General features: G+C 38.2%; 2 protein-coding genes across 2 annotated transcripts; both read right to left on the bottom strand.

The window, feature by feature from the left end:
• Positions 1 to 30: 30 nt before the first annotated feature.
• zmp:0000001082 (integrin alpha-D) lies at positions 31 to 20,394 on the bottom strand. Its single transcript, XM_044188821.1, has 31 exons — positions 19,120 to 20,394; positions 17,997 to 18,114; positions 17,213 to 17,304; positions 16,971 to 17,038; positions 16,721 to 16,835; positions 16,443 to 16,573; positions 16,155 to 16,297; positions 15,772 to 15,922; positions 15,245 to 15,380; positions 15,061 to 15,134; positions 13,808 to 13,925; positions 13,340 to 13,482; positions 12,549 to 12,695; positions 12,226 to 12,423; positions 11,488 to 11,618; positions 11,050 to 11,204; positions 10,802 to 10,968; positions 9,920 to 10,036; positions 6,515 to 6,585; positions 6,289 to 6,430; positions 5,197 to 5,295; positions 4,944 to 5,023; positions 4,732 to 4,812; positions 4,497 to 4,572; positions 4,006 to 4,113; positions 3,862 to 3,903; positions 3,643 to 3,768; positions 3,418 to 3,531; positions 3,250 to 3,324; positions 3,035 to 3,145; positions 31 to 2,842 (listed from the first exon to the last, which is right to left on the bottom strand). The coding sequence occupies exons 1-31, from the start codon at positions 19,175 to 19,177 to the stop codon at positions 2,663 to 2,665; spliced, it is 3,567 nt and encodes a 1,188-aa protein (XP_044044756.1). The 5' UTR covers positions 19,178 to 20,394; the 3' UTR covers positions 31 to 2,662.
• Positions 20,395 to 20,533: 139 nt separating this feature from the next.
• On the bottom strand, positions 20,534 to 25,654 carry LOC122872833 (nicotinate-nucleotide pyrophosphorylase [carboxylating]-like). The gene is made up of 5 exons (XM_044188834.1): positions 25,510 to 25,654; positions 24,092 to 24,345; positions 23,052 to 23,362; positions 21,095 to 21,226; positions 20,534 to 20,961 (listed from the first exon to the last, which is right to left on the bottom strand). Exons 2-5 carry the CDS (start codon positions 24,342 to 24,344, stop codon positions 20,752 to 20,754), a joined length of 906 nt encoding a protein of 301 aa, XP_044044769.1. The 5' UTR covers position 24,345; positions 25,510 to 25,654; the 3' UTR covers positions 20,534 to 20,751.
• Positions 25,655 to 27,512: the final 1,858 nt, after the last annotated feature.

The following is a 27,512-nucleotide window of genomic DNA, read 5'->3' as shown; positions in this document are numbered from 1 at the left end:
ATACTTGGAAATTCAAGCACTCACCAAAACGACCGGCAAAGTGTTTTTATTGAGAGAGAGCATGTAACAAAATTAACACACAACACTGCACAAACAAGCAGACCTTTAAAACCTAAGAGCAAAAGAAAAAAAAATATACACACACAAACAATGGAAGGCCAAAAAATACAGTGGAAGGTATGTTTATAATACTGTGCATGTTTATACAAAATATGATCTTATGAACAAATGAATCCTACTGGGATCTAAAGTTACAAGTAATCATCTCCATTACATAAATACTGTGTACCAGGTCAATCCATGCATCAACAATGGGTATGTTCTTAAGCCATGCCGTAGTAAAAGACTTTTATTATTAATATTGCCAGCCATCAACAGCCTTCTAAAAAGGTATTTATCTCTCTGCCCCCATTCACCATGCCTCCAAGTTCCTCCAGCTTGCCCAGGTGCATTATTTTATTATTGTTAATATATGAGTGTTAAGCTTAACAGACAGTGTCATTTAAAATGAGGCCTCTTGTGTACATGTGTGGAAAAAAAGTGTACTTGTTATTTTACCTCTGGCCTGAAACGTAGAATGTCATTTAGAAACTCATTTAATATCCACACATGTTACAAGTACGTAAAGGTCTTAGTCAAGCGCCACCATAGCAACACTGACAAAACAAACCCTATGTGCCTTGTGGTCATATTTTTAAAGGGCAAAAGCAAGCTTAACAGAAAAATAGTGGCATCGAGGACTAAACAAAAAACTCGCGTGCCGTTATTTTGATTCAGAGGAGGAAAAGGAGACAGTTAAATGTCAACTGTGCCAGGTGAGGCTCAAATATTGTAAGGTGACCGCATTTCAGGCTTGAAGAAACCACCAAAGCAGCTCCTCCTCAGGACAGACTCAATGCTTTCTACCATTGATTTGTTCCTCACTCGTTCCTTAGTAACTACTCACAACCAACCCAAGGACTGCTGCTCACAAAGACAATGTTTTGCAAGCTCACTAATCAATAAACGATTCATCAAATGTACCATTGCATTCGCTCAAATGACCATAACAAAAAAGTTATACATTTTAACAAGCAGTCAGCTATAATACAAGAAGAACATGAACTGCTCGCTCAATAAATACCATGCAGAAGATCAGAAATAAGACTAAACTAAATTATGACTAGACTGTCTAGTCGTAATGTTACAGTATATTACAATGAATATAATACATACATCAATAATACTGATGGATAAAAGTAGGAGATGCTAGTACAGTGAAGAGGACCGGCTTCCACCAACGAACACAACCAGTTGTGTTAAGGGGATCACACCAAGCCGGATGTAACACGTGGGTCTCTGTGTTAGGGGAGAATTTTGCACCCGCACCACTAGAGTACCTCTATATGGGTGGATTTTTACGTAAAAAATGTCCTAATGCAACCTTAACATACCAGTTAATTCAATATCAAGGCTCTGAAAAAAGACTTTACCATTATGATTTGACAAAAAAATCTTGACTCAGCTTTTCCTAGAGATTTCACTGTCTTCCTTAGCATATGGAATTTGTGTCGTGATGGCACAGTACGGAACTTTGGTCCTTCCTCGCTGAGGAAGACTGAGATGTTGTTGAAATCTCCGGAAAAAGCTAATAATGGAATAGTTAAGAATGTGTATGGTCAATGTGCTAAATTGTGGCCAAATTGTTACACGGAGAGTCAGTGGAAGTGTCTATAATGTACATTCCTGGATATCAAAGTGAACTGAAGTGACATATCACATGACATGATTAAGCTACCTTTGACTCAAAACTATTTATAAATGCAGTTGCAAGAACAGTACTTTCCACTAATATCTTAAGATGTTTTATTTGAAAGATAGTAGAATGCAAGACCAGCAGAATCTTCCGTTCTTAACATGCGCTAGATTTGGAAAGAGCGGCAGTCAATGAGTGTAACCGCTGTAAAGGCCCCCTGAGGACGTAATTGAGGACCGTCTGCCTCCCTGTAAAAGCCTCCTGAAGCTTTTGTTTATGCTCACGCAAAACACCGTGGCGAGGGCCTTCACAGATGGCACATGAGCGCACAGAAGCATTTATGCTCAACACGCTATCCATTGCAGTATTCTCCAAAACACCAAAACACCAGGGGGCGTACAAACAAAACATTCTGTGAAGAACAGTAAGTCAGGGGCTGACTTTCGTGTTTTGGCCCCGACTGGCTGTGGTCCAGCCAAAAATCTGCCCACCAGCAGAAAATAGCCCGACACATAACCCCTCGTAAAACCAAAACTTGCAATTTGTGTTTTTTTGGTTTTTTTTTAAACAAACGATATAACTTGTGATATAAAGTGAGCTTTAGAGGGTCTGGTAGGTGGACTTTGTTAGCTTTAGAGAGACACAGCTAGTAGTGTCCCATTGTTTTTATTGTTTTATTGTCTTTATGCTAAGCTAAGCTAATCATCTCCTGGCTCCAGCTTCATATTTAATGGACAGACATGAGTGGTATTAATCTTCTCATATAACTCTCAGCATAAAAGAGAATAAGTGTATTTCCAAAAGTGTCAAACTATTCCTTTAACAACGTTGCTCACTAACAATGACCTCCTGTGTATGCTCCATGCTTTATAACTTAACTTTATAACATAATATGTCAGCCCACTTTGATAGTGGTAGGTTCGTAGTTCAATTCAGTTCCTCCTGTGGTTTAGCTGGCGGGGTGCTGCTGCCACCATCAAGAAGCTTTTTTGCCTCATTGTTGTCAGTCTCTGATTGGCTGGCTGTGATCTTGAGCTCAGCAGGGGTATCAGCCTGAAGAGCAAGTTCTTTCTCCTGTTCTGGATGTTTCCTCTTAAAGCAACCCAACTTGTGACAGACACAAGAAAAATCATTAGACCAAGGCCATGGAGATTGTACAGTAGAAAAGCATCATTGAAATGTTTTTAATTCCGTTATTCAAGCAGCAGCTCTGAATATAAAGATAGTCTTTAACTTGTATTTTATGTGGTAGGATTGTGGTTTGGAATGAAACTCTATCATTTGGAAATTGACTCTCACCTTAATCATGATGACTGTGATTATGAGCAGAAGCAATAATCCCACTACAACTCCAGTCAAAATGATCAGCTGTCGATTTGGAAGGATTATGATCTCAACCCGAACTTCAATCTGCGGGCAGAGAAAATACAAGTTTTCAAAACTTATTTGAATGAAGATGTAAAATTTCTTGCAGATAAAGTAGTTTTGGCTGTTCATGTGTAGACTGAATGTACCCATTTATTTGTTGGATCAAGGTCTTTCCACAAGCCACTTTCATCAGACTTCTCCTGCTTGACACCATCTTTATTCTGTGGTTAATAAATATGATAAATTAGGTATACTGAAAAGCATTAACAGCAATATCTTTGAAATGGTATTACTGTGATCAAACTTCAACATACCTCTCGTTTATGAGAATCCAGCACATATTGTTGCTTATCATAACTAACATGTATAAAGCTTTTAAATTTAACCTCTGCACTGTCTCCAGTATATCGTTTAAGAAAGGCAATATTCTGCAAAGTAAGAGCATATCAATTAATGATATATTCACCACTTTCAATGGTATGTGTGGTGTGTATTCTGTCTGTGTCTGTATGTTGTTTGTGTGTGTTGTTATTACGTACCGCTGCATACTGTTTGAGATCCCTAAACTCTACTTCTCCCAACAATGCAAACTCAGTTGCTGATTGTTTGTCCAGGATGAAACTGTCACACACTATGCTTTTGCAGTATTTTTCTGCTGAGCAGTACTGTAACACAGCAACAGTTTATTTTATTAAGGGATTTGTAATTTCACGACACGTTCACTTAGAATATTTTGATACAAAATATGTTCCACTTACTTCAGATTTCATGTCAGGACCCTCTGTGCATTGTGTTTTGTTCTTAAAAATGAAAAAGTAATTGGTAAACATTAAGGACTTCTATTTCCATACACAACAGCAGTTTAAGTATAGGTAGTAGTGTTCTGGCAGTCTCTAAGTTACCTGCTGGACAAGGACCTGATAGTTCGTCATTTCAAAGTTATATTCCAGTTTAGTTGGGAAGAACAGGGACACGTTGACAGGAAAAGGCTTCAAACCAGGATTATCTATCTGCGAATAGTGAGAGACAGTTGGTCCACTTTAAAAGAACAGTTCGACATTTGGGGAAATGAGAAGATTGACAGCCAGCAGCCAGTTAGTTTAGCTTAGCATAAACACTTTAAACGGGGAAATGGCTAGCCTGGCTGAGGCCAAAGGTAACAAAATCCACTCTACAAGCACCTCTAAAGCTCAATAGGTAGCACATTATGTTTCTTTAGTCCATACTAAAACTAAAAACACAACATGTTAAACTTTGGTTTTTGTACACTGCCTGCCCACCACCACTAACTAGTAAACATAGTAGAGCTTTTAGCAACTAAAGAGCCAGATAACGCACCCTGGATTTAGTGAAGACCGAAACAGAGCACAAAGCAGAGTGAATATTGCCTCACCTTATATGTATTAAGCATTTTTTTAGGTGCAGCATCCTCTGCTGTGAAGTTCAGATAGGTGATGGTTTCTTCATTTCTGAAAATAATACAGGATGATCACAATATGAAAGTAGCTGTGGGATAAGATAACTACTGACTGGATGAAAAAAAATGTAATGATTCAAATAATAAAAATGACTAGGCACATATAAGAATACAGTTACAAAATACCATTTATGTCAATAGTGCCACTTACACTGTTGATGCCATTTTTATTTCAAATTGTACTGGGATGCTTTTGGTCAGGGAATTGGTCCTGGTGAAGTTTGCATTATCACTGAGGATGTAAAAAGCATTTCTTGTGAATACTGAACATGAAATATACAATGGTAGTAAATAATATTTTTAAAATGCAGAGAAAATGTTTGGTTTTGTTCTGTGTGTTGGATTGTATGAGAAGGCCTCTACCTTTCTCCAGTAATGGTCATCGAAATTGTGTCATTCCACTTATACTCAGTTAGGATGTAGAAAGAAATGTTAAATGTTGCCTTCACAGAAAAAAAGACAATGATGTTAGATTTGATTCGTAGAGAAAGAGAAAATATATGCATGAGGGAAGTTGTCAAGGTTGTAAATGTCAAAGTTTCTGGCAGTTGGTCACAATTCTTGATTTATGTCACTTCCATCTGTTGTGAGGGTGTCTGGGTGCAGTATGACTCACAGATGATCTGCTGCGGTACACAGGAAGGCTGACACCACATATAGTCTTGTCAAGTACTCCTTCTAGATCATGACAGCTGTGGAGCGTTGGTCTTGTCGCCTGTTTTAAGACAAAAACATGCAGAAATACGTGTGAACTGAGAGCCTCTAGAACAAAAGCTTTTAGATTGAATTAAATGCTATGACATTTGCGGGAACATGACTGTACTTATAATATATATATATATATATATAGTAGGTAAGTTTAAGTTTAAACTTTCAGGTAAGTTTAAAGAAAGAGTGATTTCAAACAGCATTAGTTCTCAGAGTTTGAGTTTGTGATTTAATAACACTCCTGCCTCTGACAACCCACACATCTTGCTAGGTTTTAAATCCTCCAAATCATTTCTGCTCTGTTTCCTCTACTCTTAGATCACTTTTCATTGCCTCTTCTGATGTTTTATCTGCACAACTAGACCTCTTGACAAAGTCTGCATGCTTTTATGCGTCACATGATTGGCTGATGTTGTTGCATTAAAAGAGAACTCCAGCAATTTAGCACTACTCTACACTACTGTAACATTGGACAGGATCAAAATCCACATAGCAGAACCAGAGATATAGTCCTTTTTATTCCACTCATTCTTCTTCCTTGTCAAAACCTAGCGCCTACATTACCCACAATGCAACTTGGCCACCAACAGTTTGGTCAGAGATTCGGATGTGTTATGTTAGTAGCGGCTAATGTAGCCTCAAGCTGCTAGCTTTAAGCAGAGATGAAGAGCGGGCTACAGAGGTCTGATAAGCTCACTTCTTTCCAACTCCACACCCCGCCCATTTGTTTTATTTTCAAACTTGTAGTCTTCAGCCCCAACCAATGCTGACTCAAGTGACATCACTTGAGGTAATTTATCAGACTTTGCGTAGCTCCCTCTGGAGCCACAAAATGCTTCATATAACTTTTTTCACACATGCATGGTACTCCCCAAGACCTGTAAACAGACTTTGATATGTAAAATCAATGGAGTGCCCCTTTAACAAGCAGATGTAGAGGTGTGTATAATAAAGTGGCCACTGAGTGGGACATGATATAGAAATTGAATTTTTAAGTTACCTCTATTAAAGTCATCCTGGCGAAGGAGAGGCCTGGAGGATAGTGCATTGTAAGGCTGGTGTTGTATGAGTCATCACCATGATTGGACAGTTTTACAAACAGGTTGAAGTAGTTATCTTCTGTCACCAATAATGTTTGGGTCCTAAGAGAAAGAGAGTACTTCTTACATTTGGTCATATGATGTTAATGTTACAGTTGCTGTGTTGTGTTTGCCAGATATACGTACATGAAGTTGAAATCCACCTCAAGTTCAGCAATACAGGTGTCATTTTTTCTACATTTCTTTTCAAAGGGAACCTGTTAAAAAAATGATTGAAAATACATAGCAAACCAGAAACAAATGGTCACAATAGACAAACAATATAGCTTTTGTAACCAGGCAAATTCAAATAGAACAGGGCTTTCAATCAGCATTATTGGTCCCCGATGATGATGATGATGACGACGACGACAGCGATGATGATGATATGACTGAGACATAACAGGAATGACCTGACAAGCTGATTTGCACTTTCCATCTACCACCACAATTAATGTGTTGGTTTTCAGCCAAAAAGCTGGCTGGTAATGTTAGTTGGTCAACTGAAATATCTCGACAATTCTCTCACAAATATTGTACAGATATTTAAGGTAATCATAGAAGTAATTTAAATTACTTTCTCCTGACTCCTGACTATTTATCTAGTGTCACCAGCAGCAGGTTGACATTTTTGGTTCAGAGTGAAATGTCTACTACTGGATGGATTGCCATGAAATTTGGTACCAACATACATTTATGTCCCCAGATGAATACCAATAACTTTGATGAGCGCCTGACATTTCATCTAGCACCATCATCCAATCCAAGTTTGCCCAATACTTTGGTATAGGACCATAAACCTGCAAAACTAATGACATTCCCATCAGCCTCAGCTGTACTTTGTTTTTAGTACTAATTAGCAAATGTTACCATGCTTACACAAATGCTAAACTAAGATGGTGAACATGGTAAACATTATACCTGCTAAACATCAGCATGTTATTGTCATTGTGAGTATGTTAGTGTGCTGACTTCAGCATTTAAACCTAAATACAGCCTTACAGAGGCTCGAGTAACAAGTATTGCCTGTGTAGCAAAAGCCTATACAGTATCTTATTAGGGTTCAATCCGCGACCATAAAAGTCCACCATTAATTTGCATAATGTGACAGTAACAGTAAAATGAATATAATTTTCGGAATTTTGAGTCTACCAACACCAAATTTTAGATACAGCATTGTGGGACTGAGATACACATTTCTATAACAAATGAGCTAGATCGGTCGAAACATATGGCCGCCATAAACCAAAGTATCTTCACTAAACAGAAATTGGCCATAACTCATTAACGGTTGGTCCAATCATCACAAATTATGTTTTCAGTCCGTTTTTGGGAATAGGCATACCAAAGCATTTTGAGCCAGACCCATAGGGGATGCCACAAATGCCAAAAACGTGTCCCTCAAAACCTGGTGGACAGAATTCCACCAATTTTGGTGTGCATGCTCTGGGGGCAAGTATTAATGAAAATCTGTGCCATAGTGATTGGTGCAAGTGGGTGTGGCCTATCACATATTTGCTAGACTCACTAGAGACATCCAGCACTATCTCCTGAATGTACACACAGAGTTTCGTTCAAATCCCATAAAGGGGGGACAAATGGCGGAACTTTGAGTACGCAATAATTGATGTGCTACATACATTGTGATGATCAATAGGCGATCTGAGGGGGGATGAAGGGGGAAGCCATGCCCCTTGTTAGCAAAATGACCAAAATCCGTCTCCCTTGTTAACCTGCTCAATAGATGCTCTGTGCTTTGTCTCATAGTGGTGCTTCACATTGACACTTTTAATAATCACCACGTTCTTGGAACAAATGAGACATACTGGTTTTGAACTGCCTGTGGGAAGACTGAACATGTAAGAGTCTGTCCATTCTTGATTAAAAGCTCTGTTTTCCCTGTCTACTTTTCTCTTTTTAGAGCACGCCATGTGAAATTACTCTACTCTCCCTGTGTGTGTGTAGGCTTGATTGACTGAGTAGCATCATGTGAGATGATGTAAGGTTCCTGGGCCGCTAAACCAGTGCCATAAAGGCTAGAAAAGCTGCTCCAGTTAAAATAGAAAATAGCTCTGTCAAAATTTAATAATTCTCAACAATTTATCGATATTCTCTACGGCAGACGGGGGGAAAGAGAAAGTGCCATAGCCGAATGACAGAGGCAGGGTCAGATATTAACAGAGCTTGGAGCAAAAGTGCCCTTGAATGCTCATCATTTTTTTTTGCTTGCGGTTCTCAGCATAGACTGTAGTTCTCAGAGTAGAGTTTAGTAAATGCCCCTAAAAATAAGTTCAATGGGCAAAAAATAGGTGTGTGCCAATTGGCGATTGGATCCTATATTGACGATTAAAGGGATGATCGACGATTAATTTTTCCTACGCTGATATTAAGGTGATTTGAACTAACTTACTATCAGAACTAAGATGTTATAAAAATAATCCCTAGAATCTGTGCCCTACTGTGCATTTGAGATGTTTCTGGTGTGGTTGTCATGTTTATTTTTGCTTTACAACATAACTGCTCTGAAACAACCAGAACATAATGTTTTATTTCTCAGATTTGCCAGCATTCTCGCTACCAGTGCAGCCCTTCCTATCAAACAAATGAACACAAACCAAAGAAAGCTTCTTGGTATTGTTATTTTTCAGCATAGACTGCAAGCGAGACACAGACGTCGAAGCTGGGTACATGAAATAAGCCAAGCGGGGACACAACTGGGAGTGTTCATAGTTTGGTCTATGAACTCCGCCTGGTTAGCACCCGGTTTTAGTGATATTTCAGGCCGACCATGGAGCAGTTTGAGCGGTCTGAACTCCGGATTGGTCACCACAGTGTGACGTCAGGTTTAATTTCTCCAAAAGTCGATTCTGTTTCAACTTGATGTTGCTCCCATTGGGCCATCAACCCTGTTAAAAATTAACAAATCGCCTACTGATGATGATGAAACAAGTGTTTGACTGGTCTCACTCCTTTAAACAGAATTAAACAAGCTGAAGTGACTTTGCTCAGGAAGGCTTTGTGAAGGCTGATACCCACTCATGGCTACCTGCGGATTTAATTTTAGCCGATTGACCTGATTTCTTGTGGTCAGCGCAAAGAGGTTTGAACCCACACATTGCCGCCTGCAGCTATATTTCATATGTATTTGTGACTGGTCTTGTATTTGTGTCTTCAGTAGGAACAAATTCTTTGACAATATTATGACCAAAAAAATATCAAGTATACTAAAGTATTAAGTTTTTGGTTGTCCTGGTAAAAATTTCACTTTTTCAGCTCATTCAGATCTTAAGTAACAAATGTGTCCTAAAGGCAGTGTTTGCAATTTGCGTCAAAGGTAAAATCCCCACAAGTGTTACAAAAGACAAACTAATAAAAGTCATCATCACATCCTCAAAACAGAATTCCATTTCACATCCTAGTATGTGTGCCTTGTAGTGTGCAGAACTCTTTTGAGTTCTGATTCTTTTCTTTATCTAAATGCAAATGTCTTGTCTCACATGTAAAAAGAAAATCAATAAATTCACGTGACTTCCTGCCTTCTGCTGTACATACCTCAACGACAGCCTGCCTTTTGCTCTCCACATTCAGGATGGCACTTGCGCTGTCACTGTCTTCTTGGGAAAAGTTTAATTTGATGACGATGGGTGACAATGTGTCTTTCACACATTTCTATAAGAAAAAAGAAGAGTCATCTGCATATTCTTGAAGACATTTTCAAACAGCCCAGACAAAAAGCAGAGACTTTTCATTTTAGAAAGTTTGGCTTAAACATTAAACTAAAAGACTGAACACTGAATAAGTGTATTAGGATTAGTATTAGTATAACAGTTTTGGTTATGAAGCTAAATAGTAAATCAGAATTACAGTTTTACAAGCTAAGATTTGATAATATAACTGAAAAGGTATTGCTTCATAGCAGGTGGGTTGGTGAGGATTTTTAAAAGACCAGTACACATCAGCTAAAATGTACAGCAGATATCCATACTTTATAACAAGCATATATGTTTTATTGGAAATCATCAGCACCTTTTCATTTTTGATTCCAAATCTTAACTTTAAGGCTAAGAAGAGGTCCAAAGTCACATTTAAAAGTAAGTAAGTATTTCTTGTTCGTGAGGACACAACTCTGCACAATTTGGATGAGTCTGTAGCATAAAGAGCCCTCAGGTCACATGCCCAAAGCATACATATTGGGCTATAGCCCACAACTGCTGATCATTCTAATCAACAAAAGTTAATCAGTATACTTGACATGCTTTATAAAACTCTCTTGGGTATGTAAGTGATTTGTGTAGGTTAATTGAAAAATCTAGAATTAACTAGCTGAGGTACAGAGACATTGATGATATCTATTAATGTACAGATGCTCATATACAGATAGTTAAAGAGGTTAAAGAGTTATGTGAGGATGAATATGATTAATAATCTCCATACTGGCATGTAGATGGAGTAGTTGAAGCATGTGTCTTTATCCATCATCTCAAAGGTATTGGTAAGATTCCTGGCTTTCTCGTTAGTTTTACTGAAGAAACCTCGATATGTTTGTCTCATCGGATCCACATTGAGCGTGTACGAGATGTTCAATCCAGAGCTCATTGCCCCTGCAAAGGCATACAGCAGGATTAAAACATCAGCAATATCAGCGGCTGTTAATGAATCACATTAATGGGTCAGGTCCCTACCTGCTTTGCTCTTTGTTGTTTCTACCATTTCAAAGCAGGCTGTTAAAGTAACCAATGGTAAATTTTTATCTGTGCCCGGGCAGACAATTTTCTCAGTGCTTATGTCCTTAGGTTGAAAAGACAGATGTACCGTGACATTAAAGACGGGCCTGGACCTGAAAGACATTCATCAAAATGATTAAAAATGGACTATTAGACTTTGCACATGATCTTTTCTATAGGATGATTGTATACTAAGGCATAAAGGATGGGTAAACAAGACACAAGTCTACAATTTCACTTCCATTCTCCCTCTTCCATGGCTTTGCTCTGGCCATAGATTAATTTGTTTGTCAGAAGCCATTTTAGTAGGTTGTATAGGAGATGCTTGACAGTTCTCTTCTTCATTCAGACAGCAATTCAGCAATTTTACATAATTAATGTACATGGTATCCATACCTCAAGACAACAGCCATGCCCTGTGATCCGACCACAATGTCTGGGAGTCCGTCCTCTCCGAGATCAATACCCCCATCAATGGCCTGTCCAAAGAATCTCAGCTCAGGTATTATTTTCTGTCCCATGATTCTCTGGAATAACAGAAGTTAAGACAACTGAAACAGTGCATGATTTGCACACATATTAGAAGGTACTCATTAGAGAGGAGGTGGAGACAAATGCTGTGTGTTAATAGTTATTTTGTAGATGCTCAGGGTGAGACAGATAAAGGTTATCTACTAAGTCATATCATTCAGAAGGTGACTTTTTGGTTTTATTCAACAGCCAGCTTTAGTCTAATGTATTGGCAAACAAACACATTTGTCTAACCCTTGTGATGTTGATGCACTATTAATTTAAAATATATATATTTTATGTTTATTAGACAGAAATGGTAGAGAGGAAACAAGGGAGAGAGAGAGAGAGAGAGAGAGAGAGAGAGAGATGCAACAAAGGTGCCCAGCCTAACTCAACCCAAGGATGTTGTGGTTCATGGTCAACGTCTTAACCCCTAATCCACAGAGGTGCCCTGACACACTACTGATTGATGTGTACATTTATATTTTAGCCAGCTCCCAGCATAGTGACCACTCACCCAATCCGTTGCTGTTTTCTTCATCTAGAGGGCTAACAACGTCTTTTCCTAAAAATATCGCAAAACAAAACAAAAGATAGTGTGTCAGGTTTTCTCTGTCTCACCTGGCTGAAATAGCTGCATATCCCTCTGTCTCTGTCACCAAGGTAGATGTACACAGCCCCCCGGTTATCATCCTCAAGGGGGGCTCCAACAGCAATGTCTCGGAGTCCATCTCCATTCAGATCTGCAAGACTGGATATGGTGGTGCCAAATCTCCCCATAGATGGTGCAGTCACATTCAGTTTACTTTTCAGTTGCATCTGTGAAAAATAAGAACATAAGTTAATCAATTAAGAAAATAAATGCATTCATTTTCTCTCACTAGACTAGCCTCATGAGAGCTTAAATAGTGTCACACTGAATCTGAGCCTTTATCACAGCCCACCTCATCAGTCAGTGTAAAGACGTAGATCTGTCCTTCTCGCTTCTCCTGAGGCTGATAAAACAGTGGAGCTCCTACCAGCAGGAAGTCAGTGTTACCATCGGAGTTGACATCTACTGAGCACAGCTCTGCACCAAAGTAGGAACCAATCTGAAAAGTGAAGTTTATAGCATTCAACTTAAAAAAATGACTCCCTTAACCATTTTTGAAAAACCAGAATGAATACAAGTAAAGTTAGGATAGGTTTATTGTGCTTCGAACAGCTCTTAATTTTCTCACACTTTTTCTACAAGCAAAACTAAGTGTCAGTGCAAGGAAGTTCTCTGATTTCCTCTTTGCAACCGCTGAAATAATATGCCTTTGTACATTTTCATAAAAGGTGCAATCATGCAAAGTACTGGAAATGTAATGCAGCTAATTATCAAAGAAGCCGGCTTGATTTCTTCAAGGCAAAAATACAATCAGGGCTAGCTTGTTCCAAGAAGCAGGTTAACTTTTTTATCTGAGTAACTTTGCAAAGTAAAACCATAAGTCTTTTTACATCAGATGTAAATGAGAGGGGTTTCTAGGTTTTACTGAGCAAGTTATCTCAAAGATGAAAATAAACCTGCCTGTTCTAAAATTGATTGACACTAGCTCTAATGGTGGCATAACAAAAAGGCTTTCATTAACTTGCAATGGCAGTTTGAGGTTTAAACATGCTAAGCATAGCACCCAATAAAGACATCATTTCTGTTTAGAATATGTATGATAAAACATACTTTACAGAAAACTTTCTCAAGACAGTTACCAACCTGGTCCCCATTTAATCTTTGGGCTGCAGTCCAGATCTTGCCATTTTGTCTGAAAAGTATGACCTGTCCCATGTGCTCAAATCTTGGTGCACCCGTGAAATACAGAGGAGCTTTATTCTTCTCTCCAACAGAAACAGAGTATCCTGCAACAGTGTCAGTCACATATGACAATCTATATGCGATGTCTTTTCACACATGTACAAAATATTCTACAGCTGCAAAACTATTATACATTCACAAACTGGAATTTGTGAGAATTTTTTTTTTGTTTTAAAAATCCACACATTCAGATACGTGCACGCAATTTCTTTTCACATGCACACAAAAGGTGATACACAACTGCAGACATGACCCTTATTTGCTTACATAAGCATCACCTAATATAAAATAGAACATCAATATCTCAAGCCAAAAGTTTAATAAAGAGGCAGATAATCTGAAATAAAGAAATAACTTTATGTAAAATACCCATGTAGGAGTCCATCGGCATGTCTGGATCATCAATTTGTGTTTGTTTTTTTTCATGAATGTCTTGGAGAGAACCACGCCAGCTGTTTGATCCCACTGAACCCAGGATCAAGGTATCCTGTTGACAGAAATGTGCAGGTCTGCAGTCAGACTACTTTGATCGTGGCTGATTGGTCCAGTGAGGCAGCAGAGAGGATATCATTGAACAGACTTGCAAAAATCAAGAAGATCAAGCAGAGACCATGTTGTCCCCATGCTAAAGTGCTAAATATTACATGCATTAGCATGTTGACATACAATTGTTAACACACATGCTAATGTACATTTTTAACTGTTAACATGTTAATTGGGTAGGTTATGGGCACTTAGCATTAAGATGATGTCACACGCATACTGGATATTGTAGCAGAAGGGGGAAAAGAAAAAGTACAGAATAGCCCTTTTCAACCTTGACAGGACGGAAGGTGGAAAGATGAGGAGATAAATCACACACACACACACACACACACACACACACACACACACACACACATCACATCACACATCTCCTTCACTGAAAGGTTTAAGATGATCTGGAGTCATAATTTAATGTATTTAATTAAGGTACATATGATTTTTGTATCAGGACGTTGATTTTAAATTTGGTTTCTGTTGATTTAATGGCATTTTGTGATTGAGAGACTTCTGTGTTTGAGTATTAGCCATAACCATTTGAGTTGATTATTATTTGGTTTAAATACAACATTAATTATTATTATAATTATTATTATAATTAATTTAATTGTTGAAACTGAATTGAAGCTTTGTGCTATCTTTTATCTTGTGTACTTTTGTAGCGAGGGTAACAAGCTACATAGCAGGCTATCTATCCAACTTGTCTAGTGACAGGTTAGGATCATTATTATTCTCCAGTCTGGCCCCCAACTCTTACTTTGTATATCTGGGATAAACCGCTACAATATAATAAGACAAATGGTAAAGGGACTGTACTTGTATAGCGCCTTTCTAACTACTCAAAGCACTTAATACTACATGTCACATTCACCCCATTCACACACATTCATTCACTGATGGCAGGTGCCGACTGCTCAGTGTCTTGCCCAAGGACACTTGTGGGCTGGGGGAAGCCAGGATCGAACCGCCAACCTTCCGATTGATGGACAACCCGCTCTACCGCTACAGCCCACAACAGCCGCCCCAACAGCATAGCAATATATTGCTGAGGTGAATTCTGTTATTTTGACTTTACTCACCTTGTAGAAGACAGCACTGAATCCACTCTGAGACATTTCATTAGTCAATTCTCCTGCCCGAGCCACTTTGGTACCTAAATATAAAGACAGCATTTCATGTTACTACTGCATGGGCACACCAGGAAGATAAAATGGATATTTGTAACAATTGTGCACAAACAGGGAAAAAACTATTGAACATCACCTTCCATGTTAAAGATCTTTATTTGAAAGTTTTCCAGTATTCCTGTGAGTCCGTCATAGTTCTCAATTTTGAAGGCATATTTGTCTGTTGGATCTGAAGCAATGGCTGTAAATTTATCCAATGCAGCATTTTTGACCTGAAACCAGAATGCTGCTTGAAATTATGAAGTACCTCCAAGTCTGATGTCAGCAAGATAAACAACACACTTTTGCACAATAATGGACTCAAAACTGGATTCAGTACAAATTGCTCTATTTAAGGCTGAGCTCAGCCATGATTGTTACAGTATTATTTAAAGACAAATTATTTGAAATGTTGGTAAATGTACATGTCTGAACTGTTGTTTTTTGTGAGAAGTATGACTGTGTTTCATCTGCATAGCAGTGAACAGATCAGTTCTGAGAACTGATCCCTGAGGTATACCACATGTGATTGTTTTAACTGAATAAATGAATTAATTAACAGAGATTTATCTATTGGACAAAAAGACAGAATAATGAGACATGTTATATCACATCACAACTTACCCCAATGACAAAGCGAATGATGTTTTTGTCATTATATCTTTTAACAATCTTATAGTTGTCTGCATCACTGGGATCTCCATCTGTGATTAGTACCAGAACTTTAGTTGCATCAGGAGAGGCACCTGCACCTGAGTTTTCTAAGATTTCTTCCCTGAAACAGATGTAAAAGTACCATTTTTAATGTTCAGAATATACAAAACCTCATCTATAAATAATAATATAATAATAAATTAACATGTTTTAGAGATGCTTTAAGATGCTTATAATCTTACAGTTGTACTGTGCCAGTTCTTGAGTGTTTTTCCTCAACAACAGCTGTTATTTTAATGTTATTCAGTTGTTCAAGAGTTTGAGAACTGTTTGTGTAATGTAACTGAACTTACAACACAAATTTGAGGGCTCTGTGTGTGTTGGTGAGACTCTTCATATGGACTTCTTTCTTAAGTTTATTGAGCGCTCTACCAGCTTGATAGTCACTGAAGTCAAAAACTTTCCTGTAGTCTAAGGAGAACTGAACTGCTGCAAACTGAAAAAAGCAGACAACATAATACAGTATTCATTATGTACATAATGAATACGTAACATAATGAATATGTGTATATATACATTATGTATATATAATTTAACAAATAAGTCTTATGAATGCTTTAACGTTGCAGTAGTGCAGTTACCTTGATTGACGTGCCGTTAAGGCTTTTCATTATATCCACTATGAAATCTTTATTTTTGTCGAACTCTGCGTCGGTCATACTCGCTGATCCATCAAATAGAAAGACAAGGTCCACTGTCTTTTTTGTGCAGTCTGAAAAAAGTGTTAAAAGAGTTAAAATTTGTAAAAAAAAAATATACAGTCTGGACCAAAACATTGAGAATAATATTTTATTGCAAAAAGGACAAGATGTTATAACCACAGAATGGTAGACGTTTACACTCTCTAAATGTCTTTTACCTTGGAAAGCAGGTTTGAAAGAGGAGATTTCTTGAAGATGATCTGAGATCTTGTAACACACGCTGTTCAGATAGGAGTTCTCGTAACATTCATGGACTACACTTGGACTGCAAACCTAGATCAGAACATAAGAGGGGAAAGAAATTTGATTCATCATGTTGAATTGTTTTGTTCAGAACTTTGAAGAAATGTCACAGAAAAAGTGTATTTTCCATTTTATATAACTTATTGAGCTTTGCGATTTTCTTACAGTGAATTGGGAGTGTGTGGCGTCTTCAGCTATCGACAGACCAAGGTGCCTGAGCGGTATCGTTGTCTCTGAGAGAGAAATTTGTGTGACAGCAGTATTTGATTAGTACTTTAAAAAGCTTTTCAGATAAATTATGAAATGTTTCCATTTTATATATCATGTTTCTGCATTGTTGGAAACTTTTCATTTTTACTGATGTGATTTATTGTGTAATATTGACTTCAAAAATGGTATTTATATACCTTTATGGTTGAACCACTGAGTGTTTTGTTCTTGGTCAAGTCTGCATATTCCCCCAGATCCATTTAGCCGCAAAGGTGCAGTAACAATTATCCTGTGGATAAGGTTATTCAGTTTAGTTAGATTAATTTCAATTTTATTTATATAGCGCCAATTCATAACAGAAGTTATCTCATTGCACTTTTCCTTTAGAGCCGGTCTAGACCGTACTCTTTATAATATTATTTACGGAGACCCAACAAATCCCACCATGAGCAAGCACTTGGCAACAGTGGCAAGGAAAAACTTCCTTTTAACAGGCAGAAACCTCGGGCAGAACCAGACTCAATGGTGGGCGGCCATCTGCCGCTGCCGTGTTAGGTTTTGAGAGATAGAGAGAGAGAGAGATAGGTTTTGGGGGAGATCATGGTCATCAACCATGACAATAATAATAATCTTAACCAGTGGCCAGGCTGACATGAGTAGCACAGTTTTAACCAAAAGAAAACTCCTTTGCTGTTGTCAGCAGGGTGTTAGAGTGAACTCTTTATGAGGTCACTTGAAGATTAGTTACAGGATGCAATATCATTCAACATGATGAAACCACAAAGTGTTAGCGCTCTTCACAGGAACTTCTCATAGCATAAACCAGAATTATCTTCCATCTACACTAAAGTTCCATGCAAACGGAAACCAGGCATGGCTGATGGAAATTTGAGCAGTTTAACTTTATGAGTAATGAGGATTTTGACAATTACAGCAATACTAAATATCAACTGAACCACCAAGTTGCAAATGCAAACTTACCCTTTGTTCGTGTGAGACATGAATTGAAGCACTTTGTAGCCAAAGAAATCTTTTTGTTCACCAGTATAGACATCGGGATTTGTCATATCAATGTTGAAAGCCAAAGAGACAGGGATGGCTGTAATTTGTGAAAAAAAAGACCACATATTTAAGTTTTGTAAGCCTTAATCTAATTAGTTGGCAACTAATTTGAAAAAATTACTAATAAATCATCAGAATTTGAGAAATATAAAATAACATTACTGTTTTAGAAATAATGTAATATTTTAAAGATGGGTTAGTAATCTAACACTGCCAAGCATTCACCACTACAGCTGTTCTTCATGAAGTTCTGATTCTACATAGCTTAAACATAATTTAATATTCCACACCCCTGATTTTTTTTAAATAATTTATCGTTATTATTTTTGACAAGGATTAAGATAGTCAGGTCTCCTAAATCACAGAAACAATTTCTCTTTCATCACTAGTTGTGTTTTGAAATATCCACTTCTGAAATTTTTTCCACCACCTCACTACATTTGGAATTACAAATGGAAGTTTGCACTGCTCAAAGAAATTAAATGATTACATTTAAAAAACTCAAAAACAATTACTTTCTTTAAAAACAATGTCCTGGTTACTCTGGATAATCTAAAGACCTTTCACTTTCTATTGGCACCATTTCAGTAGTCTCAGTGAAAACTGTTGGAGTTAATGTTGTAAAAGTCTTAACATGAAGCTGCAAACCTGCATGAATGATTCCAATTGTGCCTTAGCATGAGTTTGTGCTCAAATACTCATCCTGAATCACTGTTTTCCTGAGCTTTTGCACTCAGCACAGTTTTGTTACACTAAACTGAGGGTTTAAACTTTAAAAATATAATATAATAATTAAAATATGAAAACATTTGTAAAATATTCATTCAATGAACATTCAAGTAAAAAAAAAACACGTCACACGGTTTCACAACTTTGCAAAAAAATGCAATAATTTTTATCTTTTTACATCTCTCAAGGGTTTTAGCTACAAAATGACTTTCACGTCTTTCCCCACACATAAAGCACCCCTATCTTTCCTTTTGTAGATGAATATTGTCTCATCTCTCAATAACTCAACATGTAGCAAAATTTTAGACCTTACCAACAGCCACCATGTAGGTGAGCAGGAAGATGCGACGCTGCCCATGCATCTTACACATCACTCTTCTCTAACAGTGCTAACAGTGCTGCTGGTGTTGCTGGTGTGTCTGAGCAATGCTTCCTGTGTGCTTTGTAAACGAGGGTGTTTCCGTAACAGGTGGTTGTGACACTTCTGCTCTCACAGCAATGCTCTCAGCAAAATGGCTCTTCTGCCTCATGCTTCCCCTTTTTTTTTTGGTAATTCCTAAACCCTTAATTTTACACTCAAAAATGCTTTGGACATTTTTTTATGAAGGAAAAGGGGTGCTGCAGAATAAAGATTAGTGGTGGTTACTGAAAGACAGAACCCGCTCTCAGAACTGAATTAAAGGTATTGTTAGCACATGTGCCACAGTAAGGAGTCAAAAGGTTGGGCAATCACACATAGGGCTGTAGACATTTTTGTGGTTATACAGTCAACAAAAGGAAACAAGGGAAGAAGATAATCAACATAACGATTTTGTGTGGATTCAAGCTTATTGGTGGCAGGATTCAATTCACTGGGATATTTTCCCGTATATTTGTTTGTTGTTATGTTTGTTTGTATCATTAGTTTTACATCTTAGAATTAGCCTTGGCCCCAAACCACGCACATTTTGTTTAACCCCCACATTATGTATACACTATAATAATTTACAGTTATCTATGAACTCGTAATACAAACAGTAGGGTGCGAGAACCCCTGTGCGCTCTGTTACTTATACCATCTCACAAATGTGGTAAAATAAAAATGATTTGCATCCAGTGGTGGAAGAAGTAGTGAGATGTTTTACTTAAGTAAAAGTAACAATACCACAGTATAAAAATACCTCATTAGAAATAAATGCATTCAGATTTTTACTTGAGTAAAGGTACATTAGTATTAGCAGTGAAATGTACATAAAGTAAAACTACTCATTACAGTGAATTGCCATTCATTACTGGAATATGATAACTGATGCATTATTGTGTGAGTAGCATTTTAATGCACCTCTCAGTATAATGCAGTCCAGTACAACACTAACACTAACTATGACCTCACATTAAAATATAATTGAATTACACATCTCAGAATGTCAACAAAAACCTTATAAGCTTTGTAAAGGTAGTTTTTATGGCAGGGCCGTTGTACTGGATTACATTAGATTGTACAGGTGTGCCTAATAAAGTGGCCACTGATTGTAGTGGAGCATTTAGCCACTACAGAGCCTTCTACATACTGGGCCATATCATAGGCTGCCCACCTATAATATTAGCTTGATTTTCCTTTTATTCTGTATGTCTGTGATATCTCTGTTAATTAGTTTCAACATGTGACTGCTGTTCCTCTATGGCAATGCAGCTTGAAAGTGTCATTTGGCCTACAGGGCCCTTGCACAAAGGAAAGTACACTCTAGTTTCTATTCTCCTTTTAATCCTCATCAAATGACTGTTGACACGGGGAGAAATCAGGATATGAATTATTTCTCAATCCTCAGAAACAGTAGATCACTGTAATCACAGTTGTTCTGGGTAATAAATGAACTCATCAGAACAAAATCTCACAACATTTTGTCATTCAATCAGCTAGTTGCTTTAGTCAGCAACTGTCTGTACATCCTATTTCTGGTGGCCGTCATTCTTGGAGGATTGAGTGAGCATCAGGCTTTTGAAGTTTGAGAGAAAAGTCCACAACTGGGCAGCCCTGTGTTATGCAGCCCAGGGAAATGATGTCCACATGTGGTGAGAAATACATAGCCAAGTTCGCTGGAGTCACTCCTCCACTGGCTTCTATCAGTAGAGCTGGAAACTCCTCCTTCAGTGCACGAGCTGCAACATGGAGCTCCTATAGGTGAGAGACAGGGTGGAGCAGGGGTATATTATTTCATGTAGACGTTAAGTGGAAGAGTGAGTGGACACAGGGTAATGAAAATGAGAAATGACCTGAAATGACCTTGTGTTCTTTTAATATTCTCTACCTGAGGTTGAAAGTTGTCCAGCATAACGATGTCTGCTCCTTCTCCAGCCGCCTCTCTGCCCTCTTCTGCTGTGCGGCACTCCACCTCAATCTTACTGCTGAAGCCACACACTGACTGGGCAGCTTTCACAGCCTGGAGAACAAACAGGGTTGTTGGTTTTTTTTTGTTGTTCTTGTTTAATGTGTTGTGAGCACACCTGAACCTATGACAGGTGTCAGTCTCAGCTATCAGACTTTGTTCAAGTCATTACTAAAGCTCCTGCGTCTGTGGTTTGTCTGTTTGCAACATTTACATCACCCTGTGAATATGCTTAAATACAGTGTAAAGAGGAAAACTACTATCTGTGACTTTTTGACCGCTTTAATTATTTTTAAGTATTTCCCTGTAACGTAGAAAAGGTTTCAGTCGTAGTCATCTGGACACTGTTTTCAGAATCAAGACGTTTCGGCTCCCATCTGGAAGTCATTCTCAATTTCCCTGTAAGTTGAACTCTCAGACATTTGTTATTTTGATAGAATGGTTTGATCAAAATAATGTTCTATCAAATTAATAAATACCGGCAACGTGTTGTTTTTGATGCAGTCGTATTAATGGTTTTGCTGTGTGACTTTAATTACCTTATGCTTGTAAAACTATAGAAGCAAAGAAAAGCCATTATAATTAGAATTTTACATGGAACTGAATACCTAATTGTTAAATTTAACCACAAAACAATTTTTTGATTTTAGATCCAAATTTGACCCCTGACCCCTTACACAACTTGAATATACTTTTTTTGGGATATTGTACACTTAATTTTAAACATAAATCTGAATTTGTGAAACATAAAAAAAGTACCTAAAGTCTAGTTTTAGTTGAAAAAAAAACAAAAGTGGGGAACTGAAATCACAAAAATTCAGATAGATGTTTTTCAAAGTAAAATATTTGAATACTATAAATTCTGTGGTATTTATGCTCGATTTCTAGATCTTCGTTTGACCACTAAATCTGAGGAACTTGAATGTAGTTTTTATATTGTACAAGTGAGTTTTCTCTCAGAATTTGTGAACCCTGAAAAAACTCAGGGGAAGAAGAGGGGAATTGAAATTACATACATTCAGATAGGTGGTTATCAAAGTAAAATAGTTTAATGCTATAAATTCAGTGGTATTTATGCTCAAAAACCTATGGAAGTAAAGAAAGGCAATTTAGTTTATACATTTAATGAGCAACTGAATATCTTGTGGAAATTTGTCCTCTTCTGAATACCATTTCTAGATTTTAGATTCACATTTGACCACTGAATTTGAGCAACTTAAATGTAGTTTTTATTAGCCATGCTAGCGGCATGGCTCTAGGGATGGCAATATCTGACTGTCTTTCGGGCATTTGGTTGGATGGATTGTCATTTAGGTGCACACATCCATGGTCCCCAGAAGATGAATCCTACTGACTTTGGTGATCCCCTGACTAGCGCCACCAATTGGTTGACATTTTTCACTTTTAGTGAAATACTGTATCTCAACAACTATTGGATGGATTGCCAGGAATTTTGGTACAGATATCCATAATACCCAGAGGGTGAATCCTATTGTGTTTAGCAATCCCTTGACTTTTCCTCTAGTTCCACCATGAGATAGAAATTTGTGGTTCTAAGTGCAAGGTCTTTTCAATCCCTCCAGAAGGTGTGTTTTGATGGGGGGAAAAGGGTTAGGCCACTGAGGAAGTGTGCGTTGAACAAAGTTTTTAATAATTATTATTACCCAGTGAAATAGTAGTTTTATTTATTTATTTGTTATAGTGTGGATGCTGATAAGGTGGCCCAAGGAAGGAGGAAGGAGGTGGAAGGAGGAGGAGTATGTATGTATATATGTATATATATATATATGTGTGTGTGTGTGTGTGTATATATATATAGATATATATATATATATATATATATATATATATATATATATATATATATATGCTGCTTAACCTGTGTGATACTTCCTGATGCCCAGACATGGTTGTCCTTCAGCATCACCATTCCACTCAGGTCCTGTCTGTGCATGGACACGCCGCCAACCAGCATGGCGTACTTCTCCACCAGACGGAAGCCCGGGGTGGTCTTGCGTGTACCAGCCACTTCTCCATGCCAGCCTCCCAGTCTTGCCATTGCCTGGAGCTGAGAACAGCGGGTGGCGATCCCTGAGGCCCGGGCCAGGCAGTTGAGAGCCGGCCTTTCCCCAAGGAGGAGGCATCTTGCCGGGCCTCTCACCACAGCAGTCAGTGTGATGGCATCTGGGCCTGTGAAGTAAGAGAAAGACACTGGCAGACATTTCCACAACTTCCCAATCAATACAAATAATAATGCTTTTTTATTCTAAATTTTAAATCAGGTCCTTTGAATGGTAAGGTCATCTATATTACTCTGTGGTCCTTGTGGTTGGATTGGGGCCACCCAGTATGTGCAGGTCTGCCCATTTCAGGGTCCCGTCAGTTTGCTTATAGAAATATAGTCATTGTTAATGATGCATTACTTTACATGTTACATACCATCGATAGCCATTTGAAGACAGCTGGTAGCTCAGTCCATATCATGTTTTAGACTTTTTAGATTGCATTTAATACATTATAGCTTCACCTCCTGACCTCAAAATAATTATGTGTCATGTCATTTTTTGAAATTTTCTGGGGGGGGGCAGACTGGAGCACACTCTTAAATAAGTGGTTTATACTTGGGTTTTTGCAAAGATTTAACCAACAAGCTTTAACATGTTAATCAATGAGCTTTAGAGCTGCTGGTAGGTGGATTTTTTACCTTTGGACAAAGCCAGGCTAGCTGTTTTCTACTACCTCCAGTTTTTGTGCTAATCTTAGCTAACCATTTCCTGGCTGCCATGCTGTGTTGGTCTTTGCTGAAGATCTAATAAAAGTAGGTGGAAAGGTAAAGCAAAATGGACAGCAAGAGATTGGCTAAACTCAAAGCTACAACCTGCAAACTAAGTGCTTTGGATGAAAGTTTGCAATGCTTACCGATCTCAGCTCCTTCCTGGTAAATCCAGTCCACGGTGCAACCGACCTCAGTGAACACTGCTGTGAAGAAGGGGCTACCTGCCAGGATGCTGTGTGGTGTTTTACACAGCAACCTTGCCTCAACCTCCTGTGACCCCACACACACTCCCGCCGGGTCAAAGTTTGGTGTGTCCTCTGCCAGCCACTCTTGTGCCAGCCGAGTCAGAGTCTGAGGTGGGATCAAGTGTGCTGCTGAATGTTTTGGCAGAGACATTCTGAAACATGTAAATTGAAGAAACTTGATTTGTTGTTCCAGATGACATGAAAGTGGGAAGTGAAAGCAGATAATGAAGTTAAATAACTTTCAAGGTGCTGTCTTGTTTTCCAATAACTGTGTGATTCAGAAAATACTGGGCCATGATTATGCACTCTAGATGACAATTTTAAAGTTTGATGCATGTTCCTCTCTCCAGAAGAGAATGACAACTGCAAGTCACCATAGCAGGTATTACACTGTGAAAGACTTCATGCCTGAGTGGCAGCTACAAAAATATCATAGGGGTTATTTATTATAGAGCCTCATAAGCATGAGCATTTAAAAAAAGAGAATGAAAGAAATATCTATATAGAGAGACTGCATTTAACAAATCAATTTCTCAGCACCCCACCCAACAAATTCCTCTTATGTCAAACTATAAAAAAAAACCTACATAAATGAGAGGAAAAACATAATGAATGCAGATATTTCCATACAGGGCACAAGGGCTCACTGAATGGTTTGATGAAAATGATGCTGTGGGCCTCAGTCACCAGATCTCAACCCAACTGAACGCCTGTGGGAGATTTTGGAGCGACATGTTAGACTGGTGTCCATTCCTCCAGCAGAGACTTGTGCAATCTATGACAAGAAGCATTCAATCTGTTCTGGAGGCACATCAGTAAGACACCATCATTTTGTTTTTTTCCTTTAATTTGTCAACCATCTGTACTGTTTATCTACTGTATATGCTTCACTTTGATCATTCCTTCAGTCTAACCTGCATAAAAACAAATGGGTATACATGTCTGCTTCCACCGAAAAAGTCAGCGCTGTATCATAAGCTACAACTAGCTTTCACAACTAGTATACAAGGAATTATTACAACCACAACATATTCTATCACACTTGGACAACTTCATAGTTGTCTAGTGCAACTTTGGAACAGCACGGCTGTGGCTTAGAGGTAGAGCGGGTCATCTACTAATCGGATGATTGGTGGTTCGATCCCCAGCTTCTCCCTGCATGTTGGGAATGTCTTGGGCAAGATACTGAAATTGCTCAAATTACCCCTGTGAATAAGCATTGGTTACTCTTTCACTTAGCATGGCCAGAAGACTAGAAAGATGCTATATAAATGCAGTCCATCTACCAAATAAATGCAAATGAGATATTTACTTACTTCCATGAATGGCTCTCCTTTTTCTGTTGGTCACAGACTGTGGAGTTGTAGTGCTGAATGAGCACACAGAGCCACAGGAAAACTGTGACGTGGAATTTGACCCTGTGTTCGTGTTGGAATGTTTGCAAGCTATCTAAGAGTTAGTACTCTAGGCTTAACATTGATTGTTTTAACCAAGGCTGATTCACAGGCTAGAGTGCATATTTGGAAAAATGAATTGAGGTAAATTCAAGGTCTCAAGTCAATAAAACTGAGTAACATACATAACCTGCTGTAGGCCTGCTAACCTATAGGCTGCACATGAAAAACTACAATATACAACTCTTTTGCATTATGAATTTGTGATAAATTGGGTATATTATGCGCAATTGTTTTCATCTGTGCCACTGTGCATACAAGCCTATACCTACCTGTTTCATAAAATTGGTTTCACCAGTGATCAGACATTTTCAGTCCTGCATCTCTTGCTCTCACACTGTGTGCTCCAAGGGCATATTGGCAAACATCATTATGCAGTGGGAAGTCATTGCAACATCCACAATGAAATGCAATAAAAACAACTCAACTTGCAGCAGTCAAGATGAACATCAGCGTTGCTTTTAGTATCACATACTCCTGCTTTTTAAACACCTGCGGTGACATTATAAATGCCGGTTATCTCAGCCTCAGGCTAGCAGCCATTGCAAGGTAGACAGCCCATCAGGACGAGCGGTGCTAGATGGAGACATGCTCAGCCAAGCATTGACTGTCTATGCAAAAAGTTGCATATTTTACCTTTAAGCAAAATTATGTACAGTATGTGTGGCTTATTGTCATCTGTGACTGGCCCTGCTGCCTCTATATGGGGAAGCAAACAGGAGGAACTTTGCACATACATGCTTGCTGTCAGTATGCTTAAAGCATAAGGCTTCACATCAGACGGTCAGACCCTTCAATAGTTTGGTCACACTTTCTAATAGGGCACCATTTATAAAGCCTTTTTTAAAAAAAAAAAGACTTTGTTAATAAATCATTAGCTGCTTTACAAATGAGTTAGAAGTCATTAATAAGAGGAAGGCTTGGGTTGCAAAAAATCCCTCTGACTGGTTATCTCCTCCAGCAGGACAGTTGCTTTGGGTTTGTAGCTCTTTAGTTCATCAAGAAGACCCTCAAATGGATCGTTTGACCTCTGACCTTCTTGAAAAAAAGCTGCAGGGCATCTGGACAGCAGCAACTTCTTAACATTTGCAACTGCAAGCTCAATGCATTATTTTTATTATCATAATAACCCTTAAGTAATGACGTATTAACATGTATAACTGCTGATGACTTATTAGACAGTGAGAAACTTGCAACCTGCAGACTTGATGGTGCATTAAGAAGTGAACTCATGACCTTTTATTAAATTACTTTTTTCACAACCTGGGAACTCAAAAGTTGGTCTCAGTGGCTTATCACTGATATATAAAAGCATTAGTAAATGATGTATTAAATATAAATTAAGTCAATGTTATAAATCCTCTATAGAGAGCCTTAATTAGAAAGTCTTGTCCCATTACTGGTCCTATAGTCCTGTTATGAATTTGTTTGGAAAGATCTGTGTGCCAAGTATATTATTATTTAAACATAAAGCTGACAAGTGTCTATGAAGGGCCCGAGCCTGCTCCTGGAGATTTTGTGCTGCTTGTTTAGGACTGAAAATATTGGCTGCCATGTGGGTTTTTTGTGGGTACCTGAACACTCAGGGGTTGAGGGTGTTGCAGTGTGTGAAGCGAGGAACAGGGAAAGGACCCAAACACACACAGCCAGGATAATTTCAATGATTTAATAGTAAAAAATACATGCAGGCAGTGGACAAAACTAGGGGAGCAGTCCAAATAGGCAAACATAGAATCCAGGGAACAGGCAAATAATAGAAACCCAAAACTGTCAAACAGATGGTTGAATAAACAAAGAAAATCCTAAATCAAACAATTGGGCAAAAAATTCAATAACCAAGGTTGTAAGCCCAAAACACAAGTCAC

This window comes from Siniperca chuatsi, linkage group LG3, assembly GCF_020085105.1.
Source record: "Siniperca chuatsi isolate FFG_IHB_CAS linkage group LG3, ASM2008510v1, whole genome shotgun sequence".
Taxonomy (NCBI): Eukaryota; Metazoa; Chordata; class Actinopteri; order Centrarchiformes; family Sinipercidae; genus Siniperca; species Siniperca chuatsi.
This window is presented reverse-complemented; position numbering and strand designations above follow the sequence as displayed.